At 37.0% G+C, this 15188-nt stretch overlaps 1 protein-coding gene across 1 annotated transcript in view; it reads right to left on the reverse strand.

Annotated features, from left to right (window-relative positions):
- Positions 1–7759, reverse strand: part of zswim7 (zinc finger, SWIM-type containing 7) — a 77302-nt gene extending 69543 nt beyond the window's left edge. The window contains exons 1-2 of the mRNA XM_039757056.1: positions 7616–7759; positions 264–350 (exon numbers count right to left, since the gene is read on the reverse strand). Coding sequence (XP_039612990.1) covers positions 264–339 — 76 coding nt within the window. The 5' untranslated portion in view covers positions 340–350; positions 7616–7759. The remainder of the gene's footprint in view (positions 1–263; positions 351–7615) is intronic.
- Between the last annotated feature and the right edge of the window lie 7429 nt (positions 7760–15188).

Here is a 15188-nt window from a genome sequence, read left to right on the forward strand (position 1 = left end):
ACTTTTTATGAGTAATTTCGGTTTCCCATCACTGCTTTATTATTATAATAACTGTGTTACATAATGGTTCTTTGCACTTCAAAGCTACATAGGTCTTTTAATTTCTTAATAATAAAATACTCAATCATTAACCTAAAAAACAGCAATACAGATTTCAGAAATTTGCTGCAGTGGAAAAGACAGGCTGATATGAAAGTTAACAGTTTCTTGTTTACCTCAACAAAGAGGGAAACAATTACTCTTAGAGCTGACTGATTACTTACTTTTTGATGTTTTCTCATAAGCTTTCTTAACATCTCCAAGTATCTCCTTGGCTACTGCTGGTAAGACTAAAGTCATTTTCTGCGTCCCTGGGAAATTAAGCAATGAATTTAGTCAACATATTAATCACAGTGCTCATATCTAGTGCAAGGCAATTTTAAATTAGCCCTTGAAGAATTACATGCATTCCAGCAATAAAGTTACCTGTTCTCTTAAGATTTCTGTGTTTAGTTCTGAATTGCTGTACAATACTGCACAGTATAATGCAGAAAGAAGGCTTCTATTAATTTCAGGTTCCTGATGCATTCTGCATCACCTAACACTTGAGCTCTTGAAGCAAAAATGCTTTCATCCTTTTTTTTCAGTATTAGATACATTGAATGTAAACAAAACTATGAGACTTTGTGTAAACCATGTCACAAATAAATAGTAACATCAAACATACTGTTTGTACCGGAGTAGCTAAGGGACTGAACTGCAAATATCATGATTTGCTATATATTGATGAGAACTGGCCATTCAGCCCAGCAAAGTATACAACTACTATCCACCAAATTCCTCCAAAATAACATTGAGTCAAGTTTTAAATGTTCCTGAATGTCTACCACATTACTTGGTAACTTATACCATGTCTGTGGTTCTTTGTCTCAAGAAAAACTTAACTAGTGCAAAATTTATCTTTAACAAGATTGCAACCGTGTCCCAATGTTCCTGTTAAATAGCCTGGATATACTGTGCTAATTTCTTTCATAATTTTAAACAATTCAAACATGTCACCTCTTAGTTTCTGTTTGCCTAAATAGTAAAAGTTCAAGTTTAATCTTTTCTCATAACTCATCCTGTAGCCCTGGAGACAGCCTCGATGCTCTTCTCTGGACCTTTTCTAGCACTGCTATGTCTTTTTTGTAGGTCAGATACCAAAACTACATGCAGTACCCCAGGTGAGGACTTATCAGTGCATTATAAAGAAGAAATATAACCTTCTAATTTGCTCTACATATTGTGCTACTCTACTGTATATAACCCAATATTCTTTCAGCTTTCTTAATGGGTTCTGAACACTGGAAGTTGAAAGTGGCGAGATCTTCTCATAAGCAGTACTTTCAAGTTTCAGACCTCCTATTGAGTATTCAAATCTAACGTTTTTACTTTCTTATGTGTAGTTTCACTTACATTACATACTTACATTAAATTTCATTGGCCAAAATCTGCTCAAGCCTGTATGCTATCCAAAAACCCCATAAGGTTTCAACAGATTCTAGAGTATCTGCCAGTCCACCTAGATTTGTATCATCTGTAAACTTACCCAGCTTGTTTTTTTTTTTACATTCCTATCCAGATCACTTATTTTTATTATTAACTAGAAGCACTGCATGTTGAAGGCTGGAGTTTAGTCTTGTTTATGATTACACATTTTCATTGTTTCAGAGATATACAGGATCACTTGTAGCAATGATTGAACACTTTATAAAATCTTTTTACTGGAAGGTATGTTAAAATATCATATTTAACATCTTCCATGCTGTATTTACTTGGAGCAAACTAAGATTAATATTAAGAAAAAAGAAACAAATCATTAACAAGTACACAAGACTGCATTTCACCTGCATTATTTTTTCTTGATAAACATTTGCTACTATATTCAACTATAAGAAAACAGCAAACACAAGATGTGAAATAATGAGCTCTGAAGGGGCTCAAAAAATGTTCTTGTGAGAACTTGTGATATGTTCATGCTGCAGAGAGAAATAACACAATTCTAATTTCTGGATCATAACCTAGTTTTATTTGAATGTTCAAATTAGTCTGAACGCAATTGAAATACAATATGAGTGTGCCCAACATGTGGAAATTTAACAAAATCAAATTTGTTAAAGAGATGTGACCTAATAGACTATTATAAACACAAACGGAATGCTGGCTGTTGTGCTGCTTAATACATTTTTTATTTCAGGACATACTGTATGTATATTAGTCATAATGGGAAGTAAGAGAAACAGATAATGAAATGTTGCAGTTGCCAACTTGAGCAAATTTATTACTGTCACCTTTGTTTGGAGAAACCTGTGAATATGACAGAGTATGAAATGTGGATGCCTGATGAAAAAACTGGTTGTGGGAGATGTTTGATTACTTATGTCAATGTTCACAAGACTCTCTTGAAAAAATATGCACCATTTGAATTTGAGAACACTTAGCAATTGGGTTTGGCTGGTGACAGGCACAACAAATTTTTATTAGGTCCACCACCTTACTTTCTTTCCATTGGCACACTAAATTCCTATTATAATCCATCTTTTCCACGCTGATGTAAAATTAGTGTACCATCATCTGTAAAGTTCCAGAAAATTCCTAATTCCACCATTTGAACTTAGGTCACATCCAAGTTGCACATATCTGTTTGGGATTTTGTTCCACATATGAAACTGGTCTAAATCCTATCTGAAAAGTCCTGTTTCAATGCTTTCTTTTGCTCTACATACTGCTCTGAAAAGATCAGATCTAATTCATGAGTGAAAAAACTGGAATTGAGATACAGAGTGAATGTAATAAGTAAAAAAAAAAAATAGTACTAAAGAAGTATGTAGTGGTTTACTAGATTTCTTAAATTTATTTAAGATCATTTAGTGCCTGCCGTGAACAATGCAATATGCAATGCCTGGGCAGTTCAACACTGCAGTTTTCTTGTGTTACAGTGACACTTATGCATTTGCCACTATAGAACACATATCATGATACAACTGCTACACTTTACATGGCTCACTGTTTCCACATTTTAACAAGACTGTCTGATGCCAAAGCTCCAAGATAATTTTCTGGAAGGAACATATGCCAAAACGTATGGATGCTAGATTTGTCAAAGTTGTATTAAATAGTTAAAAACAAAACCACTCATACATGAAGGGGATACTTGGAATGGTATTTGAAAACAGCTGAAAAGAAGAAAAGGTATAAAGCAAGTATTTAAACCTAAACAGAAATCAATTCAACTGACTATGCCAGCAATAGCAGCATGATGACAAAGATCCAGCTAGGTACTGTATGTGCAAAATGACTTGTAGTTTGCAGGACAAACAACACAGCAAAATGAAAAATTTAGAAGCAAAAATTTCAAAACTGGGTTTGCCAAATGTTATTGGAATGTAGCAAGCATTTACAGTATTCATCTTAGATGGACATAGTTTTGTTTTTATTTCCTCGTGGTTTTCAAAGTTTCCATTATTATCATTATGATCTTCATTCCACTTTTCAAGGGGTTTTGACCATTTTAAGCCATTATTTACTAATGACCATGCCAGTAGGTCTGTAACTAATGGAATTACAGCTATTTAACATACAATGTCATCTGCCCTGGTGTCTACTTCCCTCATTGGTAACTCCTATTATTAGCATACAATTAAGGAGCAAACTCTACAGTACAGAAAATGTATTAACAAGATAACGGCAAAAGAGAGTTAAAAATCAACAACTATGGCAAAAGCAGTAAAATTTCTAAATTGTGTATAAATGTAACTCTTACTGCTCTTTTTTAAAAGAAGAGTAACAGAAGAAAACAGGCCAGCTAATTAAACAATGTGACTGTTCATCCATCCATCCATTCTTCTAACCCACTTATCCAGAGCAGGGTCATGGATAAGTGCATGTGTCATGCATATGTATTTGGGGATCAACGTGTTCACACTGAGGTCAATTAGATCTAAAACAGATCTCTAATCGAAAAACAACTTTTAACAAAAACCTGCAGCCAGAGGAGAATTTTTGAAAAACACTAAAATTACGGTGTCATTCCATGACATCTTGTGTTTGAATCCTAAACCTGGTCATTGTCTTTGCAAAATCTGAATCTCCTCTGCGTGCATATGTGGCTCTTCCTTCCACATCTCCAAGACTTTCAGCTTTGGTGAACTGGGGATTCCAAAGTGGCTACTATGTGAATATGAGTGTCAGTGTGGTTCCTATGATGGACTTGCACCTAGTGCCACCTGAATAGGCTCCAGCACCTGCAAACCTCAATTAAATTAAAAAGATATGATGATGTATATATGTACAATTACATCCCATGCCACCTTTGGTAGCCAAAAGGCAATAATACTCAGGGCCACTCCTTTCTGCCTATATAGATACTGTGCCCGCATGAACCTGTACTGAATTCAAATAGGCTGTGGAGAGTTTCTCCTCTTTAACAAAGAGTCACATTTCCTTTGTAATATATAATGAGTCAGGAATGAAGTTAAAAGGGAAAATGGGTCATCCAGGAGCCCAAACTGAGAAGCCTGGCCAACCCAAATAATGAAGAATTATTTTTTACCTGCTTAAAAGACACTGTAGTCAATGTTGATTAAATACTAAAAAATCTTAAATGAATCACTTTAAAATGTGCAGGTAAAGTCACACTATTGTTATCTTATGCTCTGACTTATCAGTACACAGCATTTCAGAGAAACTGTGAAACGATGACACCTTTCATCATGTAGGAAAATGCAGTCAAACCAGCTAAATGAAGACTTAGGCATATAATAATTCACATCACCAAGCTGCTGTTATGTGCATTGACTTGACAAACATATTAAAACCTTATAAGTGCTGAATACGATGTGTACAGAAACTGTTTTAGTTCTCTTAGTTGGGACAATCCTGCATATTTGCACTGAAGGACTTTTTTGTGTATTCCTCAGATAATACTGGCTACCTATTGTCACCTCTCTGGGAACTGGCCGATAGGTCAGTAATATCTCAACCAACCATCACTCCATCATGCCTGCTCTGCTTAAAGCCATTAACTGACCAATGAATTGCTATATTCAGTTTTTGTATGGCGTGGGTATACATACATAACACATAAGTTGTTTTGCCAACATAAAAAACAACATGCAACAGTGTTTGGTTTTCCTAATGCAATTGGAGCACTATATTGCACTCACATTGCAAAAAGAGCACTTAGAATGAAAGTGCCTTTGTTAACTGTAAGCAGAGATATTATATTAACACACAAGTCATTTGTGATGCCAAGAACAGACCTGACATTGTGGTTCTGTGGCCAGGATCAACCCATGATTCATTTATTTTGAGTTAAAGTAGCTTTGGCAGACGCAAGGTAACTGGCTGAACGTCTGGTTTTTCATAAGGATTATGCTATTGATTGTAACAGCAATCCTGTCATTACGTGTACTAGGTGACAGTGGATACCCAATGAGATGCTAGTGTCTTACGCCTTTTTCCAAACTCCAGAATTCAGAAGACAGGCACTATAATGCTCTTGACAAACCTGCTCTTGCCTGTTCAGTTGCGAAGTGCAGCATGGGACTCAAAGGAATGGAACATGCGTCAAAAGGGTGGCTGATGACCAGCCAATAAATTCAGCAGCATTGTAATTGCATATGTATGAGGTAGATTAACATGGTTCATGTAAGGTTGTTTCAGGGAGGCAACAAGGCAAGATTCGATGCACACTCACGTGTGTACATTTACAAGATGATTGTGATTTATAAAGGGTAAGCTGCATAGAAATGTGCCTATGCCAGGTTTGATAAATTAGATTTTTTTGGCATATGCATATTTTCATGATCAAGTCTATGCAAAGTTGTATAAATAAGAGCACAGATTAGTAAACCATATAAAAATGTGAAAGCACGACTTCATAAATACAGGTAGATGCATAAAAATAAAGAAAATCAATTTTAAATCATCTAAACAGAGATAACATTTTGTAAAAAGAAACCATGCACAGATTAACATGGTTCATGACTTCATAGTATTTTATGCCAAATAAGATCCCATTGTGTGGGCACTGAGAAACTGATGAGGCACTAAACCAACGTATTTTTTTAGAACTGTTTAAATTGCTAGCTAAGTATAATTCTGAAATTAAGAATCACCTTAAGAAAACTGCCAAAAAAAGATGCAAAAAATGATGAGCTCTGATATACAAAGTGATTACTTGAGTCTGGTGCTTCCCAACTCTTATAAAAAATGTAAAAAAAATCATGAATATCCTAATACCTATTATGCCACTATTGTTGATGAATGTAAAGGTGTTTCAAAAGGAGAGCTTGTGGCTGTGTGCATTCGCTTTACTCAAGCAGGCATTATTAAAAGAGCAAGCTAGTGGGTTTGAGGATACAAACAATATGACAGCTAACAGCATGACTGAGAAAACCACTGACGTGTTAGGGAGCACTATATCTGGACTCTTCACTGCATGAGGCATTTAGTTTTGATGGAGCTTCAGTAATGTTGGTAATAAAGGTGGGGAGCTAGTCCTCCCGAAGCGTACTTGCTATTGTGAATGATGTACGCTGCAGTTGTGCAGGTTTGGGATGCTGTTTCTGTTACTTCAGGGAAGTTGTTGATTCCTGAGATTTATACCTCAACTGTCTGAATATTTGCATACATAATAAATTGTTATTATTTCCCTTGTATAAAATTGTCTCAAGACGTTCTTAAATCTCATTTAATTAATTCAATCTTTAGGTTTTTGTTAGTGTATTTCTATTAACCGTGAAATAATGATTCACTATATTTATACTGTGATTTTAATCATTCTTGTAGAACTCTCTTTTCTGTGATCTACAGCGGAGATTTGCAAACTCAGCCCTGGGACCCCGAGTGGCTGTAGGTGTTTGTTTCAAATAACTTCAGCTTTTAATTGGACACCCTAGACTAATTAAGTAAACTGTTCCCCAAGTTCATGTTTTGGGATCAACGTAGAAATTACAAAACAATGTTTGGTGAATTATCAAAATGTACTAAGCAGTTATATGGGGATAATAGTGTTTTTTTGTGTTTTTTTTTTTTAACAATACTTTCATCCTGCTTTTCCAGGTGTTCTGTTACTTAACCCATTATTTACTAGTTAGCAGTCAGTGGGTCTGACGCTGAGTAGTTGCAGCCTTTCCTCTTTCAGTGTTTGTTTGCCCTGCTTTATTTTAATTGTAATTGTAATTAACAGGATATAATGAAGGGAACAAACCACACAAAAGGGACCAAATAACAGGAAAACAAGAAAAGTGAGTTAAGCATTCAAAGCTATAGCAAAAAACAGAAATATTTCTAAATGTTTTAAAAAATTAAAATCATATTGATGTGCTTTTCTGAAAGCAAAATGAGAGGAAAATTAGAAAAAAATACCAGCTAATTAAATGAGCTCAATTATTATCACTGAATGTGGTTGAAATAAAAACCTATAGCCACATGGAGTCCCCAGGACTGAGTTTGACTTATGGCTTGTCCAGCCAATTGCTTCCTGCACCTTAAGCAATTTCTTGTATCGCCTCAGACAAGACTACGGCAAAGACACGTAGCAGTTCTGGGTGGCCTAATCAACACTGACATAACAAAAAACACTTTCATTTACCGTTAACAGGGATGCAGGGTGTAAGGAAGATTCAAACACATTCACGACCCGGCCGCAGAACTGCTGTAAACGGAGGATTCCGATGCCGGTCAACCTGGAAAACAGCTTCGATTTGAGCGCCAATCACTAGAGGACTCCAGTTCACCGCGGTGCATTCTGGTAAATGTGGTTTTCCACTAAACGTATCTGCCTAACAGTAGTTTCTTCCCTTCGCATAAAAACAACATTTCCCATTGCTTCTGCCAAATTGGTGTCCCCTAGACTTCCGCTTTATACGGTAAGGCGTTTATTTTCTAGGTAGCAGAAAGGTTATAGAGCAGAAACGTTTAACAGTGAGTTTTTTTTCTTTTTCACCAGACAAAAAGATAATAAAACTGAAAACAATCGACACTATACAATTATTGTTCGAATTTTACTAGTAACCGAGGTATACGCCATACAACAGAATTGTTGCAGAGGCGAATAAAAAACATCTGAGGGGATTCTTACATTCAATCAGAATCACTTCATTGCTAGCATGTGCAACATAGCATAATTGACTTCGGTTAGATTAAAACATGGAATACAAGACAATAGCAATTTAAGATGACACAATTTCAACCCACCATTAACCTGACACTGTAAACAACCTATACAAATACAAGTTTCTTGAGCAAAAACATTTACAAACTTCAATAGTACCGTCAAATAGATAGAAAAACTGTACAAAATTTATATAGATATCAAATAGTACAAGTTGAGCAAGTATTAAGTATTTACGAATAGACAAACAGCACAGTTATCAGTTACATGCTGTAAAAAGAGTTTGGAGTAACCCTATGTAAATTTATTTAGGATTTGAATAATTTGAGGAAAGAAGCTGCGGAGATGGCATGTAGTTATGGTCACGATAGATCTGTACTTCCTCTGTGATGGCAATTTAATGTACAGATGACTGCTGGAGTCAGCTGCAATTTTTTCCTGCTCTTTTTTTCACTCTGGCGATGAACAGATCTTTTAAGGCTGGGAGACAACAGCCAATGATTTTCTCAGCTGAATGAATCACCTGCTGCAACCAGTGTTTAGAAAGGGAAGAGCCAGAAGGAAACCAAACGATGATGAAGGTGGTCACAATATTCTCAATCATGGCTGCGTAAAAATGTAACAATAAATGCCTTGATAAGCCAAGCTACTTAAGCTGGCAAAGGAAGAATAATCTCTTCCTGTTTTTGTGTTGATGGAGGTGATATGCTTGTCCCATTTTAATGTATTAATGAAAGTAGTCCACGGAAATTTAAACGACTGAACCACAGACACAGTCTGGCCATTAAATTGCAAAGGTGGGCAGTTAGTGAATTGTCAACGGAAGTCAATCCTCATTTCCACTGTCTTAATGGCATTGAGATCCAAGTTGTTATAAGTACACCATTCTACAAGAAGGTCCACGTCTCTTTGATAGGTATACACATCATTATTAGTAGTGAGACTCACTATGGTCGTGTCATCTGCAAACTTTAGGAATTTTACAGATTTGTCCATGGATCTACAGGCATTTGTGTGGAGTGAAAACAGGAGGGTTAAAAGAACACAGCCTTGAGGGGAGTCTATGCTAATTGACATTGGATTTGACAGATGGGGGCCCAGTCTCACATGCTACTTCCTACCTGTCAAGAAACTCATAATCCACTGGCAGACACCATAGGGTACTCCTGCCTGGATTAGTTTACTCTGAAGCAACTCTGGAACAATAGTATTGAAGGCTGAGCAGAGATCCACAAACAAGCAGGTGTTAGGCAAGTTCAGGTGCTGAAGAACGTAGTGCAGATGTAAATTAACTGCTTCCTCCACAGAGCAATTTGCCCAATATGCAAACTAAAGTGGATCAAGGAGAGGAGCAGTGATAAATTTTTGGTAGAAAAGCATGAAATGTTTGAATACTTTCACAACCACTGAGGTTAAAGCAATTGGCGTATAATCATTAAGTTCAGAGATTTTATCCTTCTTGGGGACTGGAATAATAATAGTGGCTACTTTAAAGCAGTCCAGAACTTTACCCAGCTTCAGGGAAGTATTAAATACAACTAAGGCTGTCTACTTTTGTAAAATATGTAGAATTTATATACACTAGAAAAAAAAAATGATTGTACAATTACACCTACGGGGTAAATGTCGATACATTTTATTTTCATATCATTTTTACATGGTTTTAATAGCAGAAGTATTTACTACAATTTTTATCTCTGCTATGGGTTGATGCCTTGTTTTGCAGCATTTCCTGTCTTGTGCCCAGAGCTGCCAAGGTAGGCTCCAGCACCTGCAACCCTGTTTGGATTGACCGAGTTTAAAAATGATATGGAGAATGTGCAGTATGTAGGTGTGTATTATTTTTTTTCACTGCCTACGAAATAGTGTTGTAACAGCTCTGACAAGTTAATCAACCAGGGATTAGTAACCCAGAGTATGAACTGCCATTCCATCACCAGCAGCAGGGCTGCCTATAAAAACAGCAAGCCTGCAAAGTCACAAACAGAATTCCATATAGTGCAACAGAGGTGAGCAGTCCTTTTAAGTAAAAAAGTAATGTAGAAAGAGCAGAAGAATCCATTCTGGTGTTCAGCACCAGCGCTACATTGGTGTCAGAAGCAAGACAAGAAGAAGACGTACTGTCCAGGTTCACCAAGTGCTGAGTATCACGGAGACTACAATGAACCTGCTTGGCCTTTCTGAGGTTGTAGTTAAATAGTTTAGAGGCTATGATTAGGGATCTGGAGTGCCTTTTGCAGAATCAGTACAGTATGGAAGATGGCTTAGAAACTGCTACCTCTGCAGCTCCACCAACACTTCACATTTTGCTAAAGACCACTCAATAGTTCAGATTCCAGAAAACTTAAGTGTTATGACAATTAAAACAAGTTAGAACGCAAGTTATTTTTCATCACAAATTCTTGTCATTCTCATTCCTGAATTTAGGATACTGTATGTCTTCTCATTTCTATGATGCGACAGGTTAAACTGGAGGCACTTAAATAGATTATCACAAGCTAAAATCTGCTGACAATCTACAGGTACAACAATGCCTTGAAGCTAAAATGATATGAAAATGCATATAACCCAGAATGTGAAAATAAAAAATAAAATATGTCATTTCCATTGAACCCATTACATTAATCTTGGATACTTTGAACCTCTGCCTTGTAGCGTTTAGGTTAAATGAAAACACCCTAAGGTAAACTATTTGAAGCCTAAAAGCTTCTCTCCTGCAAATTTTGACTTATACAAATAAAGACCAACAACAAGGATAAATATTTTGTTTTCCTCGCAGTTATCAAATAAGAGCTTGTTCGTTCAAATTCTTAGCAAAATTATTTGAATATAGTATTTGAATAAAAAATATGATTGTAACTGTACCGTTCAGGAAATGAGCTACAATAACTACCTTAAGATTAATGGTTGTTTGTATGTTACAGGGGAATGAAGGGCAGGTGGTGTGAGAGAATAAGTTTAGAGTAATATAGTGTTCATCTTAAATAAATAGCATAAAGGGTTAATAAATGTCAGAAACCTTTTCGGGCATATCAGGAAACCACATAAAGGTCAAGAGAATAACAGACAAAAATGTAATTACACAAAATGTACTAAAAGATGACTAAGATGTCCTCATGGCGTCCCGGCCGGGTCATGGCCCCTGGCATCCCTGACAATATATATATATATATATATATATATATATATATATATATATATATATATATATATATATATATATATATATAATACATTTTAAAATATTTGATATCTCTTGCCCTGCTTGTATCTTCAGCACCTTTCTTCTGTATCTTTATGTGTCTGAATCTCTTGCCCGGTGCACCCTCTTCCAGATGTATTCCCATAAAGTCTGCTTCTCAGAATCTTATCATTTCGAGGTGCCTTACTGGCCTTCTGTTCGCTTTTATACTTCTTGTCTTTGAAGTTGACTCTTAGCATGCCTTCTACACCTTTAATCCTCATCATGTGTCTCACACTCTCACTTCATCTTTCAGTCAGATCACCAAAGCCAATCTGACCAATCACTTTGCTTGTAGGAACTGGACATGCACAGACCTTAGTGTTTTATTATACTGTATACTAGCAACTTGGCGCGCGCTACGCTGCATGTTGGATGACCACAGTTGATGGACTCAATCGTAAGGACCTCTCGTCGGGTGTCTCATTTGCACGCTTTTCCCTCTTTCTTTCGCGATCACGGCGTAATCTGTCTTATCTCTCTGTAGGGGTTTGAGTTTCCTTTCGTTATGCGGCAGAGACATGTCGTTGAGCTAATCTGTGTGAATGCTGAGTGTCCGTTTCTTGCGAGCGACTGTCACGCCTTTGCCTCTTTGCTTCGTGATCACGCTGTAATGTGTCCTCTCTCGCAGCAGCAGGTTTAGTTGCATTTCGTTTCGGCATTGTTCCGTAAGGTCTCCTCCGTACAAGTGCACATGGGTAGCTGAAGACGGAAAGGCATAGTGGGCATAGTGAAACACACAAATTGGTGACCAGGGGAACCATCCGACTCAGACGCGGGGCTCGAAATACTCAAGTGCACATGTTATTTATAATTTAATTTTTTTTTGTTATGAACTTCCCCAAAAGAGTTGATCCCTGTAAATAGTTAATAGTATATGAACAATATAATCTGTTGTAGTACAGGCGTTAATTAGCGTCACACCTCATAACCTGCATACACCATGTGTTTGGCTGTAACACCAGAAGCGTGGTGGACGCTGTAAGGGTAGGTTGTGGTTTCTGTTTCTTTCGTGATTTTTTTATTTCATTTTATTGATTATTTTATAGGCAGAGGGAGAAGACGTTAATGTAACGCTCTGTCTATTTCTTTACTTTCGTTTTGAAAAGATTTTCAGGATCAGGAAAAATAAAAGCAAAGGGGAAAGAACGGAGGGGGGTAAGCAGGAATTCTGAAAGGGGACGGACTGGTTATACAGTCAAAAGGAACGTGGACACGGACACCGCGTGGGCTTTTATTATATAGATTAGATGTATTGTTCTAGAGATATTATGGAGTAAACGTAGATTGTGTCACAATAAGACAGAACTGTAGACTGAATAGGTTTGGATATAATAATTCAGTTCTTTAATGTTAGTAAAAACCTACAGGTATGTCCCATTAAAAACAAGAAAAAACAAGCTAGGTACTGAATATGAACAATTTTATTAGACTGCATGTTTGGATGCACATTATCATTCCAGATTTAAATGGAATAAAGCAAAAAAAAAACTGAAGTAGCCTAACACTTTAAAAGCATAAAGGAGGGGAACACTACTACAATTACTACAAATACTACTACAATTTACTTTTCTGCATTCCTACATTAACACATAGATGTGCAGCACATGGTATGTTCAATTAGAAAATTAGAAAATTTTCGGAACTTTCTGAATTTTCTCTCACGTGAAGCCTGAAAACCATTAGGATTATTTAGATCATTTATGTTAGGTAGAATGCCCAGTGGGGTTGGGCGGTCTCATGGCCTTGGAACCCCTGCGGATTTTTTTTCTCCAGCCCTCTGGAATTTTTTTTTGTTTTTTCTGACCTCCTGGCCATTTTATCTTACTTTATTCTTTGTTATTTAGTATTGCTTTATGTAAGTTTTATTTTTTATAAACTTTTTCTTTCTTCATCTTGTAAAGCACATTGAGCTACACCATTTGTATGAAAATGTGCTATATAAATAAATGATGTTGTTGTTGAATGATTGTATGTCACATAGCCTTTTAGACATGCCAGTTTCAATGAACAAATTAACTTGGGCCACTTTGTGTTTTCTGTGCCCTTTGCAGACATTATGCTAATTGTTATTGTTTTTTATTGTGTGGCTTGGACTTGCATATCTCTTTAATTGTTGGTGCTTTTCTATTTTTCTTTGTCTAGAAACAGTTCACAGGCCAATTGGTGATGACTCTGTAGATGAATTCTTTAAGGTTTTGGGGGTTACAGTAACTCTGTACAGCACAAAATGTATCCTGCTCCAAGACCATGTATTTACAATTGTTGCTTTCAATGCTGTATTTAAAGAAAGGGAACAGTGCTTATTTGTTTTCTACCTCCCATGTTTATCTCTTAGGCTTTTCTCAATATGGTGAAGTAATTTGTTTGGTGCATACTCTTGTTTGTGAGAATTTTGTCAAAAACAACACACTGAAAATGTGGATCTCCTTTGTCACCACTCCACCTAAACCCAAAATTGTAAGTAGAAGTAGAATCATACTTTCTATTTTTTGTCTTTTTTTTAATTGAGAACTTGTTGAAGACCTTTCATAAATTTTTCTTTGATTGTCATATTTTAAAATTTGATTGACTGACAATACTTTGAGAATCCTTGGCCTTTTTTTGCCAAAGGTTCTCAATTAGTCTCATGTTTGCATGTCCAGAAACAGCAGCCTAGACAAGTTAACAGTGACACCATATACAATTGTAGAGTACAGTGAGAAAACAGGAGAGGATTAGTAAGAGCCAGACATATTCATTAGGGATGCACCGAATGTTCGGCAACCGAAATAATTCGGCCGAAAATAGCCAAAAAAAGCACTTTCGGTGTTCGGCCGAATAAGTAAAAAGGCCGAATACATTTTGCCGAACAATGACGTTTTTAATGACGCGATCAAATAGTAACCCGCGTAGAGTGAGAGGCGCGCTTTATGCAGCAAAAATGTCAGCAGTGTGGAAGCACTTTAAAGCGTCAGAGAAAGAGGCAAAAACGGCCGTTTGCAGACACTGTTCTGCTGAATTGTCCAGAGGGGTACATCTGCAAAAACGTACAGCACTTCAAGTTTAATTTATCACTTAAAATCAAGACACCCCGAACATCATGCAGAGTACGAGAAAGACACGGCGGCGGCTACGGCAACAGCAGCAGCGAAAAGGAAAGTAGCTACTCCCAGTCCTAAGACACCCACTCCATCTGTGGCTGACTTCTTAGAAAAGGCAAAACAGTTTGCCAATGACAGTGCCAAAGCTAAAGGTATTACTAAAAGGATAATTGAATTCATCGCAATGGATGATCAACCATTCTCTGTTGTAGAGGATATTGGATTCCGCAGGCTTATAGACCATATTGAGCCCCGTTACACCATGCCTAGTAGACGGCATTTCTCAGACGTGTGCTTACCTGAGATGTATAACGTCGTTTCAACTCACGTCCATGAGCTCTTGGCTACAGATATTGCAGCCCTCAGCTTCACGACTGATATTTGGAGCTCGGATGTGAGCCCCACCAGTATGCTGAGTTTAACTGCGCAGTGGATCGACACAGATTTCAAGCTACAAAAGATTGTGCTTCACTCACAAGAGTTTAGAGGGTCCCATACAGCTGTAGCCATATCCGAGGCGTTCGCCAACATGTTTGACACTTGGCGTATCGACCGATCTAAAGTGCATGCGGTAGTCAGTGACAATGCAAGAAATATGGCTAAAGCTATGGAAGATAGTGATCTGAAAGGCATACGGTGTATGGCACACACAATTCAACTGGCGGTCAACGAGGGATTGTTGAGTCAGCGCAGTATAGCAGATGTGATAGCGATAGGCAGGAAAATT

Source organism: Polypterus senegalus, chromosome 6 (assembly GCF_016835505.1).
Source record: "Polypterus senegalus isolate Bchr_013 chromosome 6, ASM1683550v1, whole genome shotgun sequence".
NCBI lineage: Eukaryota > Metazoa > Chordata > Cladistia > Polypteriformes > Polypteridae > Polypterus > Polypterus senegalus.